The following is a 27,472-nucleotide window of genomic DNA, read 5'->3' as shown; positions in this document are numbered from 1 at the left end:
GCATAACATGTGATTTCTTGTGTTTGTGCCAAGGGTGTTTCTTTTTTGTCTTTTTCTTTTTTGTAGGCGGCAACAATAGGCACATGTTAAATATTGATGAGTTTGACCTCCTGGGAGTTAAAGTATATGCACCCTTTTTGAATATAAATGCTATTTGGTTTATATGGTAAACGCATAGAAATTTAGAGATTAGCATTTTAATGAAGTCTAATCTCAGTATTTTCTGATTCCCGGCCCCCACCTCGCCATTTTGTCAAAAAAAAAAGTTTGAAAAATGAAATTTTGAGATGACCGCTGATGTTCTCTCATGGAGATGCAAGGTCTGCACGTACATAAAAGCAGCACTGTGTGTAGTAACCTTTCCTAAACCATATGTCAAGCACATTAACGGTGTTTAAGATGATCAGTTATTGAAGAAAAGACCAATCCATTCGACCAGTATTTATTAAAGAGCCATGCTTCTGCAGGCAGGTTGGAGGGGGTAGTGTATGTGGCCTTGAGATTACCGTACCTCTGAACTGGAATGTGGCTTTCCTTTTTCCCCTTTAAATTTTTTCTTTTTTTGTTCAGCGTGGATCTTGCAGCTGCCAAGCCCTTCAGCAGGGACCAGGCATTGGATTCCGGTGGCGGATACTGAGGTCCTCAGACCCAGAGGCGCTCCTGGCGCTTCAGCGGTGGGGGGCGGGGCCGAAGGGCCGGGGGCGGTGCTGAAAGCGAACAGGGGCGGGGCCTTGTGCGTTCCGCGCGGCCATTGGCGGCGCTGCGTGAGCGCGTTCGGCCCCGCGCGGGCGGGCGCAGCCGCGGCGCGTTCTGCGAAGCGCGGCAGGTGCGTGGCCGGCCTCCCTCTTCTCAGCAGCTCGCTCGCCGCCTGAATCCTCGGGATCCCAGCGCGGCCGGGCCGAGGAGCTGGCATGGCCTGAATGCCCGCGGCGACGGCGGCGGCGGCGGCGGCAGCAGCATGGGGAACCAGGACGCGAAGCCGAAGAGGAGTGCGGGCGATGCCCCGCACGGAGGCGGCGGCGGCGGCAGCGAGGACGCCGCCGGGCTCCGCGAGGCCGAGGGCACAAAGAAGGCGGGCGGGGGCAAGAAGGCGCCGGGCCGGCACGGCAAGGGGGGCGGCGGTGGGGAGCCGGGCAGGAAGAAGAGCCGGTCGGACCCCAGGGCCTCGGTCTTTTCCAACCTGCGCATTCGGAAGACCCTGTCCAAGGGCAGAGGTGCTGGCGGCTCCCGTGAGGATGTGCTGGACTCCCAGGCCCTGCAGGCCGGCGAGCTGGACAGCGCCCACTCCCTGGTCACCAAAATCCCGGACCTCAGCCTCTCGGCCGACGAGACGGGCCTGTCCGATACGGAGTGTGCCGACCCTTCCGAGGTGACGCGGCCCCGGGGCCCTGGCTCCGCCGGGGTCGGGAGCCCGGCGGTGGCCGAGGATTCGGAGACTGCGGCGGGGGTGCAGGATGGACAAAGGACTAGCTCGGGCTCAGACACAGACCTCTACAGCTTTCACTCGGCCGCGGAGCAGGAGGACTTGCTCTCGGACATCCAGCAGGCGATCCGTCTCCAGCAGATGCAGCAGCAGCAGCAGTCCCTGAGCCCCGAGTCGCCCCCGGCGTCGCCCCCCTCCGCTGCCCCCCCGCCCGGGGCCCTGCCGGGCCTGGACCGACCCCCGCCGGGCCCAGGCGCCGAGGCGGCGCCGTCCGCACGCCCCGACCGGCCCCCGGCTGCAGAACAGCCCGCGGCCGCCGCCTTGCCGTCTCCCGGGTCGGCTCCCGGGGAGCGAGGGGCCGCGGACACGGACGAGGAAGGCGAGGAGGACGCTTTCGAGGACGCGCCTAGAGGCTCTCCGGGGGCGGAGTGGGGCCCGGCGGCGGGAGAGGCCCCGCGCAGGCCGGGGGCGACGCGCGAGGAGGGCGCGCCGAGGCCCAGCGTCCCCGCGGCCGCCTCCCCGCCCTGCAGCCCGGCGCGCAGCCCGCGCTGCTCCCGGGCCCGCCCGCTCCTGGCGCCCTGCTACGTCAGGACCACCACCCGGCAGCTCAGCTCTCCCGGGCCCTCCCCGGCCCCGTCCCCCAGCCAGAGCCCCCGGGTCCAGAGACGGCCGGAGTCCTCCCTGGACCGGGGGTCCGGAGCCGCCGCGGCCCCCGCCGCCGCCGCTGCCGCCGCCCCGGCCAGGAAACCCCGCGCGGGCCGCAGCCGCTCGGCCGATTGGACCGCGGAGCTGGGCCGAGCGCCCGGGGCGGGGGTCTCGGCGCACCTGGCGCAGCGCGGGGCGGGCGGTCTTCAGGACGTGTTCGCAGGTGAGCGCCGGGCTCGGGGCCCAGGGCGCCTGACCCTCGGAGACGTTTACGTTTTTATACAGGGTCTTAAAGGGAGCAGCTTAGGCGCTTCTGTCCTAAGGCATCGGGAGCAAGGGCCGCTCTGTCCGCTTCTCCAAAATATCCCGGGTCACGCCAGGCAGATCGGCTCCTTTTTTGGCACCGTTTGCAAAGCCATCATTCTCTTTCCTTCCTCCTCCCACAGCATTAAAAATAACGAGATTGTTCACGGTCCTCTGACACATCATCTATTCTAGGACTGCTCTGAGGTACACGCCCATGTGCACGCATGTGACACGTAGTTTCTCTCTCAGCGATCGGCGTGGACGCCGTAGTGAACTTAGGTGGTCACTTATGGTTGCTGACGCAACCAAATCTGATGCATACTTTCAGGAAATTAATGCATAGTGATCTAGAATATTAGGCATCATTTACATTTCGTTTCATGGCCCAGCCTGGAGACAGTGATGGTGAGCAGGCCAAAAGCACCCGGGACGCTACTACTGGTACCTTTCCAGCGTCCGTATGGACTTGGCAAAGCCGGCTGAACGGTCGGCTCACGGCGGAAAATGTGGAGCAGTGCGATGAGTTTATCCTTGCGTAGGTCCCACGCCTTTCCTTAAGTGCCCGCTGGTAGAGTGTCAGCTTGTTTCATGTTTACTAACTTCTCTTAATTTTTAAATGAAATAATTGAGTGTAAGAATTTAAGGAGCAGGGGAAAATGAGAATTCATGCAAGTCCCGGTAGGTAGTGAAGTATTTGAATGATTAAAAATTTCAAATGTAATTTGAAAAGCTTAAAATCTTAGGTTCTGTGGCTTTAATAAATAGGGTATCTATGAAACAGTAGATGATGTTTCTCCAGAGCATGGATGCTTGTTAGTTAGCTAAATGCTGTTCATGTTTCGTACTTACTTGTATTGGCCACATTTTAAATTTCATCCATGGGCTATCTTTTATTTTACGTTTATAGATTCTTACACTTCAGAGTAGCCTCTTTGATTCATTTTACATGCTTGCTGTCCCTCTTTTACTTCTCCCTTCCCGATATCGCGTAGGTTAAGTTAAAGGAATATTTATAGTCTAATATCCGTTAGATAAATTGTAAATAAAACAAAACAAAACAAAAAAGAAACATAAAAACGTCCAAAAGACTGATTTTGAAGGAAGAGGATCGGAAAGTTCTTTAGTTAACTTTTGTGAATTTAATGTTGTTAAGAAATTCAGTATGTCCTCCTTATCTAGGTAACACTCATTTTATATATTATTTTTCTGGAAATGAAAATATCACCAAAATTAAGATGATCATTCATTACTATTAATGGTTGTTCTGCTTTAGAATTTCAAATATATTCATTTCCTTCATTTAACAAATATATATATCTATGTATACGGGGCAGCCATGTTATGCCAGGCAGTGTGTTAGATGCTAGGTGATATAAAGATCATTAAATCATGTCTCTGCCTTTCCAAGCCTCACTGACAAGTGCACATAGAGATGTAGTACTCTGGGTGCATCAAGTGTGCAGTGACTTACCTCCTGGCAAGGGATGAGGAGACAGGAATTCATAGGAGAATTGGTCAGAGTCCTGAAGATCGTAGGACCCTAAATAGGTTGAAGTTTTGTTTCCATTAAGGAAAAAAAAAAAAGGGTATTCTTGGAGCTAGCATTTCATTTAAATTTGCTAAGTATTTCCAAACTTGAAATTGGGACTCTTACAGGATTCCTGTTCAAGAGGTACCTGGGTTTTTTTGTTGACATCTCCAAGCAGGATTTTTTTACTGTGCAGAGTTAGTTGCTTTAATATGGGCATCACCCACTTTATTTATTTATTTTTATATATATTTTTATTGAAGTTCAGTCGATTTTCAATGTTATGTTAATTTCTGCTGTACAGCAAGGTGACTCAGTTATGTACATATATACATTCTTTATTTTTAATATTATTTTCCATTATGGTTTATTACAGGATATTGAATAGAGCTCCCTGTGCTATACAGTAGGACCTTGTTATTTATCCATTTTATTTGTGATAGCTTACATCTGCTAACCCCAACCTCCCACTCCATCCCTCCCCCAACACCCTCCCCCATGGCAACCAGAGAACCATGTTCTCTATGTCTGTGAGTCTTTCTGTTTTGTAGATAAGTTCATTTGTGTCATATTTTAGATTCCACACATAAGTGATACATATGAGGCATTCCCTACTTTATATGTGATGCTTGGCTATAGTTGGCCAGTGACCAGTGGATATTTGTGTTGCAGTTTCTATATATTTGTCTCACTCACTTTCTTAAAAAAAAAAAAAAGGTAGGTTTAACCGAATCTTGTAACTGGTGGGCAAATGGAGGTAAACAAAGAGGTGAAAGTTTTCCAAGGTCACACTGTGATTCATTCAGAGGCTGAGCCAAAAATAGGAGCTGAGTCTACTGATTTGAGTCTGACTGTTCTTGCTTATTCCTCATTTTTGGGTGTTCAGCACTGTAAGACGTCATATGGAGTAAAAAACGTTAAAATATATTATAGAATTTAAGGCCTTCACTTAGGAGATTTGCAAGTTTCTGTTATTAATAAGGTGAATTCCTTTCATTGTTGAACGTGTGGCCTTCTTGGGCTGGATGCAGGGTGATTGATGGTCAGAGTGAAGCAGGTTTTCTCCAGACATCTCTCATGGAAGCTTTCCTGCGGTGGTCGAGTGAATCCAGGGTGACACAGGCCTCTGTTCCTCAGCTGTTGTCTGTTTCCTTGTCATTTGGCTTTACATTTGGTTCTTTACCATCCTCTCCTATTTTATGGGTGTCTTGGAAATTACTAGAGCCCTGGGGAACCCTAGCATTGTCCTCAGGGAATTTGTTTTCTGGCCTTAATTTACATGTCTTTGGATCAATTAATTGCCAGCTGCCTTTGAAGCAGGTGATAGTTATATCTCTAAACTTCCATGGACAGCTTTTATTTTTAAACCATAGAATGAGGGTTGTCAGCTCTGCAGGAAGGAACAGATGTTTTTTGCTTTTTACTGCCTTCCAAATGTAGGGAGAAAATTCGAGTGAAAAGAGATCTCCATGTCACATGTTTGTTTCTTTGGCAGATATAATAACATTTATTGGGAACCAAGACTTTATCTTGTTTTAGCTGTTAAGGAGCTGATGATGTTTTAGGCCACTACACTGAAATTTCACAGTTCATTTGCTTGAAAAAACATCTTTTTCAGTGTTTAGTGCAAAAATTGCTATGAAATTTAAGAGATTTCTTTGCACATGCTTTCCTTACAGCACAAGCTTGTGAATAGAATTTTGCAGTTAATTAAAGTGTAGACATGTGAAATGTTAAATTTGTGATGCTGAATCACTTTTGATAGAAGTCTTTCCAAAGTCAATTATGTGCTTATCCTTCTTTTTCTTAAACACGTGGCCTGAATGGTTCATCTGCTTTAACTGGCTTAATGTCATCTTTAGACCCATCATGGTTGCATCCCGTGAAAACACTGCTGTTGCCCTCAACTGCTGTTGAAGTGTAATAGGCTGGTGACTCCAGTTGGCTGTTGCTGAGGTTTTGTATCTGTGTGGTTTTCTTGACTTTTTCCTTCCCGTCAGCTATTGATTCTTAGAGCTGTCTTAGGTCTCTTCTCCACCCCCCCATTACTTCTAATTTGATTTTTGTGATCAATTTGTTATTGGTTTATGAATCCTGTGATTATGATGTTAGCTATATTTATTGCACTCTGCTAAATGCCAGGCTCTGTGTTGGTGCATTACATAATTATCTCAAATCCTTACGATAGTCTTGAGGTCTAGCTGTTTATCTTCGTTTTCCCAGTGAGCGAACCATGGTCAGGCAGGTAAAGTAACTTGCCTCAGGGCATTAAGTAGCCAACGGCCCATCTAGGATCTGTACTTAGAAAACCAAATCTGTTGTTAACGTGAATAAAATAAAATGAAGTGTGTCAGTGAGCTTTTGGAGCACTAGCTAGTCAATAAAGGGCGTGGGCTTTAAAATTTAGATTGCATGACTCTCATTTTGGCTTTTCTAAAGGTTATCTTGATTTTTATATCAAAGTGGAAAGAAGACCCTCTCTAGGAGTGCAGACTTTCTCACGCTGCTTGTGAAGTTATTAGATTGTGAACTTTTTAGAGCCTGGAGCAGTCTTAAATCCAGCAGTAGCATCTGACAGAGTGTAGATGTCCAGTTATTGACCAATAAATGAGTGAGGGTTAGAGATCACCCCTGTTGTGTGTAATGCATCAGTGTTACTATGACAGGAAAGGGGATTACAAGAATGCCGTCTTTTCCCCTATATCTTGCGTTACTGGGCTTCATGTATTTGAATCAGATTTGGCAGCATAAGCTGGGACAGGTAGCACTGTTCTCAAATCATTTTAATTTGGTCTAAAACATCCTTTCTCATGGTTCCTGTAAGGCTGTGGTTTGGATTGAAGTCATTTACCCCACTGGCCTGGCTTTTCATGCATTTAGGCATTTGGATACAAGCCATGTGTACATGAACTTGAGCAGGTGCATTTAGAGCAGTGTTTCCTTCTGATTCCATTAGAAAGGTGCTGAGCACACACCTTGGGTGATGCAACTGTGGTTCCTCTAACTACTGGTATTCCAGATGTATCTGTATCCTAGCTGGCTGTTCAGTTAGGTGACTCTTAAGTTATTTTTTCTCATATGTATGAAGGTGGAGGAATCATTTCAAGTTAATAATATTACGATTAAATAGTGTATGTAAAGCCCCTACAACTCTGCCTGGTACATAGAAGGCACACAGTTGGTGCTATTTACTTGTCTGTCCTGGTTTATTGCCTTAATGGACTACATTGTTCAAAGTGGTCCAAACCAAATTTGTCACATCAAAACAAAACAACTCTGAAATTGTGTATAAACACTGAGAAGGATGTAATCTGATACTTGTTGAAAATTAATATTTCTAGTCAATAGGGTTTTTTTTGGCAAATTGTTTATGTATCAGTTTTTTTCTTTTCTTGCATTTTCAATGATTGTAAGCCTTTTTTGTCACTTTATCAGAAATTGTAGTTTGCTTGGGGGTTTGGATGAGGAACGCATATGGTGGAGGATGACTGTGTGATTAGGGGGAGGTGGTGGTGTTTAAAGGGGGGTGGGGTAGAGGCTTTGCAGCTTCACCTCCCATGGTTTCCTTCAGAAACTCTCTACTTTAGTCAAGTTAATCTGCTTACTGTTCTATGAACAGTCATTTCATTCCGCTGACTTTGTGCCTTTGTCCAACAGTTTTCACTCTCCTGTAACACAATTTGTCTCTCTTGACTCAGCATCTGAAAAGGCTGATTGAATTCCCATTTCCTCTTTGGTATCTTTCCCAGCTGGGCCTGACTGGTGGTCGTCTCTGCATCTCTGTGCTTACTGTCTATATCATATCATGTATACTTCTTGGATTTGGGGATTCTTTAGGTCTTCCTTCTCACTTCCTTCTGCTTTTCCTTTCTCCTTGCCTGCTCACCTGATTCTGTCCATTCATCACCCGCTCCTGTCTATCCTCTGCGAGTACCTACTCCGCGCCCGCTGTGTGCCAGTCAGTCAGGTGTACATTGAGCACACTGAGGCCTTTATGAAGCTCGTTCACCATTTTCTTCAAACAGGGGAGTTGATTATCTAAAACTAGTAAAATTTAAGTTGGAAAGTTACTAACATTTTTGGGTGGTGGAAATTAATTATTTTCATTGAGTTATGATTGACTCAGTGGTGAAGGTAGAATGATACTTTGGTAGAATTTGTGTTGAGAGAACATCTATTCTGATTTTTGTGGATTGATTTTAACATAGCAATGATAATGCAGTAACTCTAAGCTTCCAAATATAAATTTTGTTGGTAATGAAAGAAGAGGAAAATTTCATTATTCCCTTCATTCCTGCTTTTGCATTATAAGTAACAACCTGATGTTAATGAAATTTAGAATGACGGGACCATTAGGAAGAAACAAATATGTACTGCCTTGTGACTTGATAGTTTTGGTTGTGATTTTAGTGATTGAAAACTTTCTGAGGCTTTTTAAATATTAAATATATAAATACATGGAAAATAAAACTTCTAGTCAATTTGAAATGGTAGTTAGTAAATCGAGGTATTGTAACATCAGAATGATAAGAACAAAAGATAAGTTATTGGATGCCTAGAAGAGGATGCTGACCATGCCAGAGAAGTGTTGTCTTTTGATACCTGCTCCACCGTGGGAGAGAGAGAGGGAAACCTTTGTATCTTCGTCCCCTTCAAGGATGTACCTGGAGGGGTTCATTGGGTGGGAAAATTACTGCCATTCCTCTGTGCACCGTACCTTGGACCCACTGGAGCCTTTATTATCTGTTATGCCAGAGCTGCAACGGGCCAAAAATAGTCCTTTTTATTTTCAGGGAGAATAGAATAATTTCTTGAGAAAATTAAGCCTTTGCTGTGTTTTAAAATTATGCTTAAAAGTGCTTAAACCCTACTCCTCCTTGTTTCTTTTTATTTAAAAAGTTTTTATTATTAGTAGTATTTTTTTTGGCCATGCTGCACAGCTTGCAGGATGTTAGTTTCCTGACCAGGGTTGGAATGCGGGCCCACAGCAGTGAAAGCCCCGTGTTGTGACCATTGGACCACCAGGGAATTCCCTGGGTCTCCTTTTATACTTCAGGCAGAAGGGTCTTGGTGGTATTGGGTTGGCCGAAATGTTCATTCGGTTTTTTCCATAAGATGGCTCTGGTAGCACTTAGTTGTCTCTAACTTCATTCGAAACAATTTTGTTAGATTGTATGTGACAGCTGTCATATCAGCGTGCATTTAAAAAACGTTATCAAAATTGGTGAATTTTTGTGTAGCCATCTTAATATTGAAAATGAAAGAAAACCCAACATTTTTGGCATATTATGCTGTATTATTTCAAGAAAGGTAAAAATGCAATGGAAACACAAAAAAAAGATTTGTGCAGTGTATGGAGAAGGTGCTGTGACTGATGGAACATGTCGAAAGTGGTTTGCAAAGTTTCGTGCTGGAGATTTCTCACTGGATGATGCTCCACAGTTGGGTAGACCAGTTGAAGTTGATAGCGATCAAATCGAGACGTTAATTGAGAACAGTCAACGTTATACCATGCGGGAGACAGCTGACATCCTCAAAATATCCAAATCGAGCGTTAAAAATCATTTGTACCAGCTTGGTTATGTTAATCGCTTTGATGTTTGGGTCCACAGAAGTTAAGTGGGAAAAAAATCCTTCTTGACCGTATTTCCCCATGTGATTCTCTACTTAAACGTAATGAAAGCGTTCTGTTTTTAAAACAAATTGTGATGGGCAATGAAAAGTGGATGCTGTACAACAATGTGGAATGGAAGAGATCATGGGGCAAGCGAAATGAACCACCGCCACACCAGAGGCCGGTCTTCATCCAAAGAAGGTGATGTTGTGTATATGGTGGGATTGGAAGGGAGTCCTTTATTATGAGCTAATTCTCAACGCCGAACGATTAATTCCAACAAGTACTGCTCCCAATTAGACCAACTAAAAGCAGCGTTCGACGAAAAGCTTCCGGAATTTGAACAGAAAACGTGTAATCTTACATCAGCATAACGCAAGACCACATGTTCCTTTGATGACCAGGCAAAAACTGTTACAGTTTGGCTGGGAAGTTCTGATTCATCCGCTGTATTCACCAGACACTGCACCTTCAGATTTCCATTTATTTCTTTAAGAAGAATTCTTTACAAAATTCTGTTAATGGAAAAAATTTCAATTCCCTGGAAGACTGTAAAAGGCACCTGGAACGGTTCTTTGCTCAAAAACATAAAAAGTTTTGGAAAGGTGGAATTATGAAGTTGTCAGAAAAATGGCAGAAGGTAGTGGAACAAAAAGGTGAATACATTGTTCAATAAAGTTCTTGGTGAAAATGAAAAATGTGTCTTTTATTTTTACTTAAACACCGAAGGCACTTTTTGGCCAACCCATGATCTAGTGCACATGTGTGGAGAAGAATTCTGTGTCATTTAAATTGTGGCTTTATACACAGAGCAGCACTGCGGCAGGAGTGCAGGCTGAGAAGTCTTTCCATCGACCTCCCTTTTTAAGTATACTACTGGTTTCCTGTAAAACGTGGCGATAATTTCTTACCTCCTCTTAGTGCCCTGGTTTCCCAGGTTGTAAAAGTGAGTGTAATCCTGGTGGGAAGCTGCTTCCTCCAAGTCTTATCCATCCCAGCAGTTCTATAGGAGTGATGGTTCCAGGAGTTATCCTTTTCTCCAGATAATGATACTTTGCATATTTAGAACTTTACTGTTAGAGTGGAAGAAAATCCCTATGTAGGGGGATCCACTTTTTTCTCACTCTTGTGGCCTCTCCCGTTGTGGAGCACAGGCTCCGGACGCGCAGGCTCAGCAGCCATGGCTCACGGGCCCAGCCGCTCTGCGGCATGTGGGATCTTCCCGGACCCGGACACGAACCCGCGTCCCTTGCATCGGCAGGCGGACTCTCAACCACTGCACCAGCAGGGAAGCCCGAGGAACCACTTTTACTGTGGAGTAAAGATGCTCTGGGCATCGGTACTAGCTGGTGGTAAGACGGTGGTGGTTTTGATCAGTTGTTAATTGATGCTAAAGGGGATTTAGGTTGGTTGGAAAGCTGTTATCTGATGTGCACTTGGGACCTTGTGTTTTTGTACACCAGGGTAGTGACTGCGGGTATGGTGGGTGGTGGACCTGTTTTATGGAATCTACAGATGGGAAGGCTGTGTTGTTCGATGTTATGACCCAAGGATTTAGAGTGTATGGAGTCTAAATACACTCCAAATTCTAATAGTGACACCAGATCCATTGAGGAAATCCTTAGATTCATTATCTAAGGACAATAAGAGTCTCCGATTCTTGAATGGGCTATAGGCTTTGCATTTTTCCTTTTAGTTTAAACTTCTCAGTAAAAGTAGTAGTACTAATTCTTATAAATTATTTCAGTATACTTTAATATATTGGTTTTGTCCTCAATTTTCCATACTATTTTATACACTTACTTAAATAACTTTTATAAGTGCATGGTATTTCATTTAGAAGTTTGCGTTGACATGAAATTTTCTGAAGAGACTAGACAGATAAAACGTTTTGAGAGCTTTTAGGTATTTTACCTTTTTAAAAAGTTTTATTGGCCTTAAAGTAGTGCAGCTTGTTCAAGCTCATTAAGAAGCAAATAGGCTAGAAAGGAACTATTTCAGGATTCCAAACAAATGCATTTGAATACTCTGTGGAAAGTTTTGGAAGCCATGAGTCTCTTCATTATTAAAATAAAAGTCTTATCTTTGAGAAGAGTCATAAAAACAATGGGGTAACAATAGAGATGGTTTTTGCAAACATATACTTGTAGATAATTTCCCCCACCCAGCACGTTTCAAAGCTATAGACCAGCACTTGCTGCTTGGAGAGGTGAGGGATGTGGTTTCTCCTTGGGAGGTATTACATTTTGCAGCTACCCAGGATGTTCAGCACTTATTTCTCACTGTCCTTGCTGTGCTATTTTGGTTAAACGGCTTTGAGGGTGTAAAATGTTTGGATAGTATCCTGGCAGTTTACTTCAGGATATAGGGCTTGATGTGTCTTTATTTTGTTCTTGGAAAAATTAAAAATGTGTTGACTCCGTTGGATCCAATATATTGTTGGTGGGCTAATAAGGCTGAATAAGAACTGCAGTGATTTAGGTGGAGAGCCATTTGTCTCTGGGCTGAAAATGTGATGTAAGTGAAGGGGTGATTCTGGAAGCCTTTTATCTCTGACTTGGTTGATTTCTCTAAGGAGCCTCACTTGACTCTAAATTCGCAGATCATTTTCACTACTATCTGCTTCAGGATAATAAAAGCTGAGCATGTGGCCTCCTGGCTTCATCACCGCCTAGATCCAGTGGACAGCTGTCTGCACCTCTGGCCCCTCCTTTCTGCATCAGGCTCGTCATTGAGCTGTCACAGGTCTAGGAGTGTCACTGTGTCTAATGGGTCACTGTACCTACTCTTTTCCCTCCCTATAAATACCTGCCTCCTGGGATTCCCAACCAAGGTTTGGCTGTCCAGCCTTGCCACACCCCTTGGTTTTCTCACCCTTCTCATGCTTGAACTTGACCTCAATTAGTCCTTCCATTTTCTCTATTCTTAAATTTCTCTTTGATAAGTCTTCTAATTTCTATTCCCATTGCCTCTACATTTCCTAGAAAAGATTATCCAACATTGAGATTCTAAACGTTCTCCCTGTCCTCAATCTGGCTCTTTTCCAGTAATTCGCTACAAGGCAAGAGAGTCCACTATTTAAAATACAGAGCTGAACTGGCCGGTCCCAGAGTAGAAACATTTCAGTGGTTCCCTCTTGCCCTGAGACTAAAGTTCATATACACTACACATGTATATAAAAATACAACATATTATGTATAAATGATTACATATTTTATATATATATATACTTAAAATTTTTTTAAAAATTTATTTAACCATTTTTTAATCGAACTATAGTTGATTTACAATGTTGTGTTAGTTTCAGGTGTACAGCAAAGTGATTCAGTCATATATATATTTTCTTTTTCAGATTATTTTCCATTATAGTTTATTACAAGATACTGAATATAGTTCCCTGTGCTATACTGTAGGTCTTTGTTTATCTGTTTTATATATCATAGTATGCATGTGTTAATCTCAAACTCCTAATTTACCCCTCCCCCTTTGGTAACCATAAGTTTGTTTTTCTATGTCTGTGAGTCTATTTCTGTTTTGGAAATAAGTTTATTTGTATCATTTTTTTTAGATTCCACATATACGTGTTATCATATGATATTTGTCTTTCTCTGTACTTTACTTAGTATAATCTCTAGATCCATTCCTGTTGCTGCAAATGGCATTATTTCATTCTTTTTAATGGTTGAGTAACATTCCATTGTGTATATATACCACATCTTCTTTATCCATTCATCTGTCAGTGGACACTTAGGTTGCTTCCATGTCTTGGCTGTTGTAAATAGTGCTGCTATGAACATTGGGGTGCATGTATCCTTTCAAACCATGGTTTTCTTGGGATGTGTGCCCAGGAGTGGGATTGCTGGATCATATGGTAGTTGTATTTTTAGTTTTTTGAGGAACCTCCACAGTGGTTTTCCATAGTGGCTGCACAATTTACATTCCCACTACCAGTGGAGGAGGATTCCCTTTCCTCCACACCCTCTTATATACACACTTTTGTATATTATTATTTACTGTGCTGCAGTTTTTCTCCCCTTGCTTAGTCTCTGTCCCTCCCCTGTCTTGAATGTTCCGAGTCCTTTTTCAGGTAACTTGTACTCTCCCTAGTAGTTCTAGGTCTTACTGACACTCTCTCCCTGGTCTTGAGGACAGAAGTGCACGTTTATTGGTACCCTGAGGGCATTGTTAGTCCATGCAGAACTCTTCACGTTGTCCTTGGATTTATTTTCTGTATTTTCATTTCCTATTCTGACCTCCCTCATGGATGCAGGGAACAGCATTTTTTTTGGAACAGCTTTTATGTGTTTGATTGATATCCTTAAAATTGTATGTATTTTTGTAAAGTGTGTAGTATTTCTGTGTGTATTTAATTTTCTGTTATACAAACAGTCGAATTGTAGACTTCATTCTTTTGCTTTTTTTTTTTTTTTTTTTTTAAACTCGGGAGCCTTTGGGGAAAAATGTACAGATTTTTCCTGGTGAATGTTTATCAGGTGGGTTGTTTCTTACTCCTTTATTCTGTTACAAAGAGTGAGAGTTCCTCTGGGTCGTCCAGCCCCAGGGACACTGTTCATATCTGTTGTATGTGAGTCTCGACCCTGGAGGTGTGTATTGTGGCCGTGGATGGTCCTTACCTTTGATTTCCGCATCCGCCAGGGTGGACGTCTAGATGCCACCACAGACAGCACTGTGATTAGTATTCCCACACGGGTCCTGTGTGAGAACTTCTCTGGAATGTATATTCAGGAGTGAGATTGCTAGGTTAAAAAAATGAAAATTTACTTAATTTGTATGGGTACTGCCAGTTTAGTTTTTAAAATATTTCTCCCAGTTTATACTCGCTAGCACAGCAAATCAGCATTTATCTAATTTTTGAATTTTTACTAATCCAATGAGAAAGTGGTATGTCATTATTTTACTTTTTACTTTGTATTTATCTGATGGCTAATGCCTTTGAGAAAAACTTTGTGTGTTTTTAGCTGTTTGGGTTTACCCTTCTGTCAATTGCCTGTTCATATCTTTGTACCTTTTCTATAAGGTTTCCTGATTTTTCTTGTTTGGTCACAGAGGTTCTCTGTGTATTCCAGATGCGGCTCTATTACCAGTGTTGAGGATTGATGGAGCATTGCTAAACCCCCTCTGGTCTTCTTTCCTTACATTATAGGCTCTTGTAAAAGTGATGTTTCTCAGAGTCCCTTGTGGGTTGTGTTTTAGATGTGGTTTAGGTTGGATGAATTCGTGCCACGTCTGGAAGACCTCGACAAGGTCCAGGATTGACCTCTGCTGTTTGCTCTTTCAAGCCAAGCAGAGGCCTGGTGTCCAGGCACCACTTCCCACAGGCCCTGGTGTAGCCCCGGCGGGCACAGCCCAGTTCTGGGCTGGCAGCAGGGGTGGCCCAGCTGGGAAACCTCCTGACCTGGGAGCCAAGTGTGCTCTTGGGACCCAGGCCTTAGATCAGAGAAGAGTGGCCACTGCTTTGGTGGCCTTGTTCTCAGTCACGGCTCTGTGAGTGGTCTCTACTTTGTCTTCAGCCCTTCCAAGACTCTGTAAGACAAGGAATACCCTGCCGTGAGTCTCTTGCTATTTAAACTATTTGGAGTGGATTCAGTTCTATGTAATTGTTGAAATTTTGACATATAGAGTCAATTTTTTAAAAATAAATTTATTTATCTTATTTATTTATTTTTGGCTGTGTTGGGTGTCCGTTGCTATGCGCGGGCTTTTCATTGTCGTGGGGTCTCTTGTTGTGGAGCATGGGCTGTAGGTGCGTGGGCTTCCGTAGTTGTGGCACATGGGCTGGAGAGTGCAGGCTCAGTAGTTGTGGTGCACGGGCTTAGTTGCTCCGTGGCGTGTGAGATCTTCCCGGACCAGGGATCGAACCCATGTCTCCTGCATTGGTAGGCGGATTCTTAACCACTGTGCCACCAGGGAAGCCCTAGAATCAATTTTTGATGTTATAAATATCTTCCCCTAGCATTTCATCCCTTTTTAAAATTTGTTGTGTCCTTTGTTGAACAGAAGTACTTAATCTTGCCATAATCAGATCTATTTTTCATCTGTGGTTTGTGCTATTTTCTTCTGATTTAAGAAATCCTTTCTTAGGCTCAGGTCACCAACATTCTCTCCTCCCCAGCCTTCTATAGTGTTATTGATTCACCACATACATTTAAACATCTGCTCTGTCCAGAGTCCTCTTGAGCGTGTGGTGTGACACACATGGCAAAGCAAAGTTTTCAGCATCGTCTACTAAACAATTTTTACTCATGGATGTTTAATGCCATCTTTAGATTATTCCCATACCCTGTCTGAGGGTCTGTTCTCTTCCTTGCATGGATGTTTTTCTGTCTTTGGTGGGTACCAGACAGCTGTCATAAATGTGCTTTGCAATATGTCTCATTACCTGGAGGAGAAGTGTCCCCTTTTTCAAAGTTTGAACATTATCAGGACTTAGCCGTTGATGGGCTTATAGTTTTTTATATAAATTTAAATTAAGTGGTTGAGGCTTTTATTTTTTTTTTTTGGTTGAGGTTTTTAAAAAGTCCTGATGGTGCTCAGTTTATTAAATTTGTAGATTATATTGAGAACTATTATTTTAATAATGTCATCCAAGGCTGGAAGACCTCTTCATTTATTCAGATCATCTTTTATGTCCTTTTAATAGAGTTTTGGACTTTTTTTAATGGAGAGTTTGTATTTTCTTTGCTGAGTTAGTTTCTGGGTGCTTCATATGTTTCATTGTTAATGGGAATGGTATTTTACTTTTGAATTGTTTCTAGTTATTGTTGGGGTAAAGAAATGTTTTCATTGTCTTTCAGTTGTAAGTATTACGGGATCTCCCTTATGAATATTTTTTAAACCTAAAGGTTATTTAGTCATTTCTGTGGTTTATAGCTACGATTCTAACACTAACTCTGATGTGTGGGTTTTTTCCCCACATCACCAAGCAGTTCTCTGGGACACCAGCTGGGTATCCTACAATTCAACTCAATTCTGATAACACTGCTTACCTGGAGATGGTGTCAGGTCCCTCAGACTAAGGGCTCAGTCCTACAAGCCTGCCAGTCTTCAGATGCCAGTCACAGGTCCAGGTTGTCACCTGGGCTTCTGACTGAGCAGCTTATAGGTTCCAGCAGCCCCCTCCTTGGGTTTAATTCTCTACAGCAGCTTGTAGAACTCAGAGAAGCATTTCACTCTCCAGATTACCAGTTTATTATAAAAGGATATAACTCGGGAAGAGTCAGATGGAAGAGATGCACAGGGCAAGGTATGGGGAAAGGGCACGGAGCACCTGGGTGCCGCTCTCCCTGAATCTCCACATGTTTGCTGACCCAGAAGTTCTCTGAACCCTGTCCCCTTGGGTTTTTATGGAGGCTTATTTACACAGGCTTGATTGATTAAATCATTGGGCATTGGTGATTGAATCAGTCTCCAGCTCTGCTCCCCTTTCCTCCCTGGAGATCAGAGGTGGGACTGAAGGTTCCAACACTAAAGACAGGGTTGGTTCCCCTGACAACCAGCCCCCCATCCTTAGGTGCTTCCAAAAGTCACTGCATTAACATAAACTCAGTGTACTTGAAAGGGGCTTGTTATGAGTATCAAGACACCTTTTTTGCTCCAATCATTTAGGAAAGTCCAAGGGTTTTATTTATTTTGTTCTTTATTTTATTTTTTATTTTTTTAGAGCTAGAAGACATTTTCTATTTTTTATTAGCTTTAATTTTCATGAATAAAAGCAGTTTCCTGTCTTGCCCCTTCTGATCCTTTGATTACTCCCCTTTCAACAGAGGCAACCATTCACAACTTGTGTAGCAGTTTTCTTTGGCATTTGCCTAATTATTTCTAAAATATCTCCATTTTCGATTTCCAACTCCCCATCACGATAGATGGGGTTTTAGTTTTCTCACATCTACCTCTCTTATTACCTCCTGTGCCCCCAATTCCGTAACAGAGATCACAGATTTTTATAAAATAAAAAGTAATATTTAGATTCTTAGGCCTATGCAAATAGTAGTCACTGCAAGGTCATATCGTATACTATGTTCAAACGTCCTTTCTTATATCATGCTTTCTATTTCCTGGAGTTAACAATTATTATTATTTTTTTTCATTTTCCTGCTTTTCTAGGAGAATTTTTCAGATGCTTCAAAATTTTTGACTTAAATATATCTTTAATATTCCCTATAAACTCTGAGATAAATTTATTTTTTCCCCTGGAGGCCGCCTTTCCAGAGGACTCAGGCCCCCTGCTCCAATCTACATTGGTTGTTCTCTAATCTTGCTGATCACCTATCATTCCTGGACTTCCTTTCACATCCTCCGTTTCCCCTGGACCCCTGTAAGTTTCTATTTTTTGGTTTTCTCCCTGTTTGCTGAAGTATATCCTCTAGGACCTTAACTAGAGAAGGTGAATACACCGTGCAAATATTTGAGCCCTTTTATATCTAAAAATGTCTTTATTTCACCTACATAACTACTGGAAATTTGGATGTCTAATTATAGGCTAGAAATCATTCTAAGCTCAGATAGTTCTAAAGTAAATTTTATTGATGTATAGTTTATATACAACAACATGCACCATTTTCAGTGTACAGTTTAATAAACTTGGCAAATGTATAAACCCATACATAACCTTCCACCTCAACCAGAAAACAGAATATATCTATCACCTCCAAAAGTTCCCTCAAGCTCCTTGGCTGTCAGGCTTCCCTACTTTACCCCACTGCTGGCAACCAATGATGTTGACTTTTTTCACTCATCATATTTTTGAGGAAATGCCAAGGGTTTTAGAAGCTCTGTGCCAGAAATTGGACAAAGACCAAATGCATATTTCTTATTATAAAACACAACATCACAATAGTCATATGGGATTGTAAAGGCAGTCCTTTAACCTTTGTTTACAGCAAAATAATTGAACCAATCATAGAACATAATGTACATTGTGTAGATTGTTTTGAAATTACTGTGACTCTTTTTGGGCTTACATATTATCAGTCTTTGTGAATCTGTGCTCTGTTGGGGAAGGTATAATCCTAAAATCCAGAAACGTCATTAATATTCTAATTTAGTAGGTTGTGTTTCACACTCAACATTAATAAAAATGTCTAATTAAAAAAACGCTTCAAAAAACATCATTTAAACCACTGTATATTTTATCCAAACAGAAAACCCCACATTCCTTGGTTTCCACTACCGGATTCTGCTGGTTTGCCTCCTTTGTTTTGGGCTGGCTTTTGTTACCTTCTCCTGGTCCTCTTCTTCCGCCGGACCCTTGCTAAGTACATGCTGCTTCCCCTGGGCTTCAGTCCATCTGAACATTCATCCCCGGGAACCCTTTCCCTGAATGTGGATGACTGCATGGTTCAGGTCTCTGTGAATTTCAGACGCAGATTTCCTGTTGCCTTGAAAAAATCTTGACATGGGCTGTGGGAGGCGGTCCACGCTGAGCTTCTCTGTCCTCCAAAGCCAGCCTGCTCCCTTGTTCATTGCCTGCCTGGTGGGTGGTAACAGCATCTCCTCAGTCAGAAGTCTGAGAGGTGTAAAGTTAGCAAGTTCCTCGCATTTCCTCCTCAGATCAGATCCTCCAGTCACTAACCCCTGTTAAAATATACCTCTGAAATTAAAAAAAAAACAAAACCCAAACTCATCCCCTTCTTTCCAGGAGAGTTCTTAATGCTCTTCTCAGAATTATTCTATGGCTCTCCATTGACCAGGACAGATTTTAAGCCTGAGATTGATGTTGAAGAAGAAGATCGAACGTGTCTGGGACGGAGGAGCTAGATTTGCTAACACTGTGTGTGATTCATTCAGCGTCAGGGAGGCGTCCCTCAAAGAGGGTCCAGCTTTGGAACCGCTGGTCTTGGGAGGGGCGATTTCACTATTTACTGGAGATGTTCAGAGGCTGGTTGAAGATCTACTGATGTGACCACAAACCTGGAGAGGCTGAACTTGACCACTGACTTTCCTTCCAACTAGAAGAGTCAGTGATGTTTGACTTCAAAAGCTCAGAGCAGCTGCGATGGTCTGTGTGTCTCGTTCCTTTTATTTGGGGCTGCTTTAAATATGTAAAAAAACTCTTCAGCCAGAGGTATTTTAAAGCTGCCATTTATTAGACTCACTTTTATTGATTTAACATAATAGACAGAAATTAATTTTTAAAGCATTTTTCCTTTTGACATTTCTATAGTTTTTTCCTTTGAAGTTTGATTTGTTTCACGATCTTTGAAGAAATTACCAGAGACATCCGTAATCTAACATAGGTCCTGAAAAGGGGTTGGTTGTCACTGTCACATATGTCCTATGATATTACTTGGGTGATTTTATTAGATTCATTTGATTAAATTTCTCAGCTTGTTCTTGTCGTCCTTGATCAACTGAAGTTGCATAGTTTCTTTATTCTCTTCCCCCCAAAAAAGCCTTGATGGATGCCAAAACTGAGCTTTAAATTTATATAATTTTGAGTAGACTGTTCAGTGACTCTTGTCAGAGCTCTCTACACCGAGTCACTTTTGAATGCTCTGTCTCTGTGTGATGTTTTATTGTAGTTGATGCTGAGCATAGTTTCTACTGCTATTCTCCATACTCTCAGTGTCGGGTAACCAAGATGCATCACACATGAGACCCAGGTCACCACACAGAGCAGTCAACTTCTTCAAAACGGATGTGAAGACGCATTACAGGCACTTACTGTTAAGGACTCAGATAGACCATCAGCAAATCTGTACCCAGTCTGTAGAGTTTTATTAAGTTTAAAATATCTTGTCTTCCTTCCTTCCCTGGAGTTCGGAGCCTGAGGACAGGTGTCTTCCTGTGACAGCGTCTGGACCAGCCCTGGCTGTGGGCTTGGTGGGCTCTGAGCCTGGGGTGCAGGGAGCTTGCGACCGTGTGCGGAGCCCTTGGTGAGCTGTGGTGTTGTCTCTGGGGGTGGGCCCATCTGGGTCCTTGCACCTCCTGTGACACGTCCAGCCATTTGACCACATGCCGGCCTTCTTTCCTCGAGAAAGTTCTAGATGTTAATACTCCTGAGACCCCTTCAGTCACTGTGAAACTTGTAGCCTTGTGGATCTGATACTAGACATGTTAATTTCCACTCGATTGTACTTGGCCTGTCTCTATTTTCTTATTTATCCTGCAGAGGTCATCAGTGTATGATGATCTGTACATAACATGTGATCTCTCTCTGCTGGCTCCATCATACACTTAAGCAATTATCATTAATGTTGTGGACTTGCTGGTCCACAACCTCATTTCCTCTTATTATTTCAACTGCTAGATAATATAGGATTTCAGGAGAAATTTATTAGATATGTCTGAGCTATAAAGTTAGAAAAAAGTTTAACATAATGAGACTTCTGTTTAACTCTTATTTTGCATAAGATATGTGGCCTGTGGAAACAAAAACTTACGTTGATGCCTTTCAGAATATAGCAATTACGTTGTTCATCCTTCAACAATTACAGCATACACAAAAGGAAAAATACCCATTTTATGTTTCTAGGCTGTTAAAATATAAATTAAAAACATGATTATAAATTAGTGATATTATGGGACATAGAATAACATAAAAACTCACACCTAGCCTTCCCCCGTGTATAACCTGGGATGTTACTCAAATATTTGGGCCTTGATTTCTTTTTAGGCAAAATTGGAGGATTGAGGCAAATAATCACTAAGGTTTCTTCTGGCTCCAAAATGCTGAAAATTAAGTGGTGGGTTGTCAATGAGTTATTTAGTCCTAGAAATGACAAAAAGTACAATAAAAACAGAAAAGTTACATGCATTATCCAGGCTAGCGGAAAAAAGTCTCCTGCTGTCTCCACGTATTAAAAGTTTCTCTTCCTGTTTAGATACTTTATTTTCTCCAGTAGATGGAGAAGGAGCCAGAGGCTTTCTCTGCTCTGTGATATCACGATTACTCTGTGTCTTTTCTGCAAGAGTGTCCTGCCTACATTGTCCTGTTTTATTGCTATTATGGACAAGGAGTGTGTTTTCCTCGTGATGAAATTCTTGGTGGACCAGGACATTCTCTGGCAAATGATAGACTCCTGAATGCTTGGTTGTATCTTGTCTTTGCTGCCAACAACCCCCGCCCCCTGCCGCCATTTCCACCGAGGATGTTTAGTTAAGAGAGCATGTTCTAAATAGAGTGCATGTAAAGTATTCCTTATGGAGCTTTGGTCATTATGACTAGCTCGTGAGCCCTTGAAGGGCACAGACCTCGTGGTCTCTGTCTTTTATATCTTAGCACAGAATGTTGGTCAGAAGACTTTCCCAGAGTTGCTGGCCCACCCAGAAGTGGAAGACGCCTGGAATAAAAATTAGGAGAGCAGAGCGTGCGTCCAGTTCTGGCACTGCCACTTTCTGGTCTTAGGACATCAGGCAGATTCTAGAACCTTTTCGTTCTTCAGTTGGTTTCTTTGAAATCACGGGGATAAATCCTTGCTCTGCTTTTCAAAGCTGACAGTAGATATAGATGTGCCTTTTACATGGTATAGTTCTATCCAAGTAAAAGGTTTTCTGCTTTTTATAGTGTCACTGCTCACCCACCCGAGAGAACTCCAGTGCGGAGACTGATGATTTTACTTCATTGTGCTAGATTTGTTGTGATGGTAAATAGTCCTTTAGGACTGTCCCCGGGCTGTTGTTTCCATGTTTAGCCATGTGATATTTGCTTAGCAATGCAAGAGCTACAGTCAGCTCTTTGTATCCACGCGTTCTCTGCATCCACCATTTCAACCAACTGCAGGTTGAAAATATGTTTTTTTAAAAAAATTCCAGAATGTTCCAAAAAGCAACACTTGAACTTGCTGCGCACCAGCAACTGTTTACATAGCATTTACATTGTATTTACAACTATTTACATAGCATGTACATGGTGTTCGGTATTAAGTAATATAGAGATGATTTAAAGGGAGGATGTGTGTAGGTTATGTGCAAATACTAGGCCCTTTAATATAAGGCACTTGTGGAGCTGCAGATTTTGGTACTGAGGGTATCCTGGAACCAACCCCGCGGGGATACTGTAGTATGAGTGCAAAGCGGCTCCACGTGCTGAAGTTTACTGAGTGTGTAAGGACATATGGGAGGAGGGAGAGACGATTAGTTCAGAAATAATCAGAGCATTTGTGGTTAGTAAGTTCCTTGACTGTCATTGGATGAATGTTATTTCATTTAGCAAGTCGGTTTTTGGCAAATTGATTTAGAGCTGCTTTGTATATAGTAAGAGCTCAGTAAATATCGTTGATTAAATAATAAATGAAAATACAAAGTAAAATGAAGTTTAAATAGCTGAGCACTTAGAAAAGTTATGCTAATTCATATTCTAGGGCCAGCATTTTCATTTGTTGGTGTGGTCAACACATCCTGTCTAGAAACAGGTGCTGTGACCCAGGACAGAGTGAGGGGACCAGGAGTTGGGGGCACCCCAACTGTGTGTCACATGGGGTAGGAGGTAGGGTGGGGACGGGGGTGCTGGAGGGACCCTGGAGCCTGTGTTTCCTGGTCACAGGAGCTGGTTTGTACAGTGAAGAAGGAAGGGTGGGTCCAGAAGCTTTAGGTCAGCCTGTTCTCCCCAGTTTAGGTACAAGGCCTCCGATGTCTGTTGGGGCCAGTGTGTCCCAATTAAATCCCCAGCCATCAGTGCGAGAAGCAAAACAGAAGGTCGTGTCTCTGTCCATTCCCCCCGCTCTGGTCAAATTACATCTGTTGGTCAGAAGGGGAGTTCAGTTCAGTCCAGCTGGTGTGCAGGTCATAGAAAAAAAAAACAACAAAAAACCTTGTCATACTCCTACTGCAGTGATTTGACTCTTTAATAAGCGAAGTCGTGTCTGCTATTTTTGCAGAATCAGGAGCATACCTTGTTAAGCTGTGTAATCTTGAGTATTTCACATAATATTTTTGACATACTGTTCCATGTCATTAAACCTTTTTAATAACATGATTGAAGATATTAATTGTTAAAGCTTGGTCATACATAAAGCAGAGGTGTGATGAAGCCCCATGGGACCACCACCCACCTCCCATAATTATCAGCATTATTTACCCTGTAATAGCTTCATCACCTCCAACCCTCACCACCCTTTTTTAATGGACTAATTTGGACAAATTCCTGGCATCATGTTATGTGAATCTCAAATACTTAAGTCTGCATCTCAAAAATGTACTTTTTAATATGCCACAATGGCATCATTATATTGAAGGCACATAGAATTCATTGTTTAGGGTTAGTGTTAGGGTAGCCCTAACCCAAGAGACAACACTAGTCTGTTAACTAGGCATTCACAGACTGTCTGAAACCCTGGGCGAGAATAAGTCCAGGCTGACATGGTGTGACCCATGCTTGGGCCTCTTTTCTCTCTTCCTGGAGAGACAGCATGGGAGCTTGTTGGGCAGTGCTGTGGACTTTACAGTCCCCGCCCCCCACCCCAGGTTTACCTGTCTCCTTGTGTTAACTTTGAATGACTTGTGGGTTTGGGGATGACAGCTTGATGTCTTCTTTGCAGATTTTTCAGTTGACCTTTTTTTTTTTTTTTTTTTGTGGTACGCGGGCCTCTCACTGCCGCGGCCTCTCCCGTTGCGGAGCACAGGCTCTGGACGTGCAGGCCCAGCGGCCATGGCTCACGGGCCCAGCCGCTCCGCGGCATGTGGGATCCTCCCGGACAGGGGCATGAACCCGCATCCTCTGCATCGGCAGGCGGACTCCCAACCACTGCGCCACCAGGGAAGCCCCAGTTGACCTTTTTATAATGGGTTTCCCATCTATTCATTAAGTGAACCATTAGGGATTGCAATTTTCTAATTTTGTCATTTCTTTGCATTTTTGGCTGGAATTTTCCTGTACTGAAAACTTTAATTACGAGGTATGATTATTAACCCAAAATCCAGTTCGTACTGGAAAGGCAGATTAAATGCTCTATTTATTTCCCATTAATTCTCTGTTACCAGTGGCTATTGGTGCACTAGCATTCTCCAGTGACGTCTATTGATTTTACTTTTCTTATTCCTTTTCATATATTCAATGTGTTTAAATTAATTGAGTCATTATTCTTTCTATACTAACATGACTTCTGACAGCTGTATAGTAAGCTGTCATCTACATAAAGCTATCCTTTTTTATCTATGTCCTTACAGTTGGACATTTTAGTTTCTTTCTTTTTTTTTTTTTTTTTTTTACTAGTAACGATCCATTTATTATTGTACCAGGAACTGTGCTGAGCACTTTACATGTGTTGTCTCATCTGATCTTCACAATAATCCTGCGATGCATCACTCTGGATAGTGGCCTATGACATGTTTTCCAAAGTGGAATTTTTTGGTCAAGGGGTGAATTTTTAAAGATTACTGACACGCATGGCCAAATTGCCCCCAAAAGCTTCCGCAGTCAATCTGATACCCACTTCTGGGTTTCAGGTTTCCCTGAGTCCAGGTTGAGGGACCCTGGAGGAAAAATCTCTCAGTGCCTGGTTGGAGGTTCTTTGATTTCTCATCTTCTTCCCTAGGGGGATGCCACTTCTCCCATCCTCTGCCGGCAGACGCAGTCACAGCGGCCTGCCTGGTTTTAAGGGGAGGAGCGTTTGCAGCTGGGGTGAGACCATAGGAGAGAAAACAGGAAGAGTTGAGAGGAGGCCATAGAATGAGCCTGAACACTGAGCAGAGCAGCCAGGAAAGGAGCCTGGAGAGACGGTGGCTGGTGAGGTGGAGAGAACAGAGGGAGCATCAGGGGGTGAGAGGAAAGTGTTATAAGGAGTCAGAGTGAGTCAACAGAATTTCCGGAGGGATTAAGCGCAGAGTGGGCTGAGCCAGGAGGGAGGGGCCAGAGGTGGCAGGTGTAGGTAATTCTGGCTAGTAGGTTTCTTCTAATTGAAGTAGAGTCAATTTACAATGTTGTGTTGGTTTCAGGTGTATAGCAAAGTAAGTATTTTTCAGGTTGTATTGCATTACAAGTTATAACAAGATATTGGGTATAATTCCTTATGCTATACAGTAAATCCTTGTTGTTTATTTTATGTATAGTAGTTTGTGTCTCTTAATCCTATACTCATAATTTGTCTCTTCCCCCTCCTTGGTAACCATGAGTTTTCCTATGTCTGTGAGTTTGTTATTGTCTTGTAAATAAGTTCATTTGTATCATATTTTATTTTTCTTTGAATTTTATTTTATTTATTTTTGTATACAGCAGGTTCTTATTAGTTATCCATTTTATACATATTAGGGTATATATGTCAATCCCAATCTCCCAATTCATTCCACCACCAGCCTTGTCACTTAATTCCCTTGGTTTCCATACGTTTGTTCTCTACATCTGTGTCTCAATTTCTGCCCTGAAAACCTGTTCATCTGTACCATTTTTCTAGGTTCCACATATATGCGTTAATAAATATTTGTTTTTCTCTTTATGACTTACTTCACTCTCTCTGTATGACAGTCTCTAGATCCATCCACGTCTCTACAAATGACCCAATTTCGTTCCTTTTTATGGCTGAGCAATATTCCATTGTATATATGTACCATACTTTATCCATTCATCTGTCAGTGGGCATTTATGTTGCTTCCATGTCCTGGCTATTGTAACTACTGTGGCAATGAATATTTGGGTGTATGTGTCTTTTTGCATTATGGTTTTCTCTGGGTATATGCCCTGTAGTGGGATTGCTGGGTCATATGGTAATTCTATTTTTTTAAGGAACCTCCATACTGTTCTCCATAGTGGCTGTATCAATTTACATTCCCGCCAACAGTGCAAGAGGGTTCTCTTTTCTTTTCTTTTTTTTTTTGTGGTACGCGGGTCTCTCACTGCTGTGGCCTCTCCCGTTGCGGAGCACAGGCTCCGGACGCGCAGGCCCAGCAACCATGGCTCACAGGCCTAGCCGCCCTGCGGCATGTGGGATCTCCCGGACAGGGGCACGAACCCGTGTCCCATGCATCAGCAGGCGGACTCTCAACAACTGCACCACCAGGGAAGCCCGAGGGTTCCCTTTTCTCCACACCCTCTCCAGCATTTATTGTTTGTAGATTTTCTGATGATGTCTATTCTAACTGGTATGAGATGATACCTCATTGTGGTTTTGATTTGCATTTCTCTAATAATTAGTGATGTTGAGCAGCTTTTCATGTGCTTCTTGGCCATCTGTACGTCTTCTTTGGAGAAATGTCTGTTTAGGACTTCTGCCCATTTTTGGATTGGGTTGTTTGGTTTTTTAATATTGAGCTGCATGAGCTGTTTATATATTTTGGAGATTAATCCTTTGTCCATTGATTCATTTGCAAATATGTTCTCCCATTCTGAGGGTTGTCTTTTCATCTTGTTTGCACTTTCCTTTGCTGTGCAAAAGCTTTTAAGTTTCATTAGGTCTCATCTGTTTATTCTGGGTTTTATTTCCATTACTCTAGGAGGTTGGTCAAAAAAGATCTTGCTGTGATTTATGTCAAAGAGTGTTCTTCCTATGTTTTCCTCTAAGGGTTTTATAGTGTCCGGTCTTACATTTAGGTATCTAGTTCATTTTGAGTTTATTTTTGTGTATGGTGTTAGGGAGTGTTCTAATTTCTTTCTTTTACATGTAGCTGTCCAGTTTTCCCAGCACCACTTATTGAAGAGGCTGTCTTTTCTCCACTGTATATCCTTGCCTCTTTTGTCATAGATTAGTTGACCATAGGTTCGTGGGTTTATCTCTGGGCTTTCTATCCTGTTCCATTGATCTATATTTCTGTTTTTGTGCCAGTACCATATTGTCTTGATTACTGTAGATTTGTAGTATGGTCTGAAGTCAGGGAGTCTGATTCCTCCAGCTCCATTTTTTTCCCTCAAGACTGCTTTGGCTATTCGGGGTCTTTTGTGTCTCCATACAAATTTTAAGGTTTTATGTTCTAGTTCTGTAAAAAAAAAAATGCCATTGGTAATATGATAGGGATTGCATTGAATCTGTAGATTGCTTTGGGTAGTAGAGTCATTTTCTCAATATTG

The 27,472-nt window shown here is 42.6% G+C and overlaps 1 protein-coding gene across 1 annotated transcript in view; it reads left to right on the top strand.

Annotated features, from left to right (window-relative positions):
- Positions 1–942: 942 nt before the first annotated feature.
- Positions 943–27,472, top strand: part of FMN2 (formin 2) — a 313,404-nt gene continuing 286,874 nt past the window's right edge. The window contains 1 exon segment of the mRNA XM_027094056.1: positions 943–2,540. Coding sequence (XP_026949857.1) covers positions 959–2,540 — 1,582 coding nt within the window. The 5' untranslated portion in view covers positions 943–958.

The sequence above is a fragment of the Aethalodelphis obliquidens genome, unplaced genomic scaffold (assembly GCF_003676395.1).
Source record: "Aethalodelphis obliquidens isolate GAN/ISIS:26980383/991018 unplaced genomic scaffold, ASM367639v1 scaffold87, whole genome shotgun sequence".
In the NCBI taxonomy this organism is placed as follows: Eukaryota; Metazoa; Chordata; class Mammalia; order Artiodactyla; family Delphinidae; genus Aethalodelphis; species Aethalodelphis obliquidens.
Note: the sequence above shows the minus strand (reverse complement) of the source record. Positions and strands in the feature narration are given on the sequence as shown.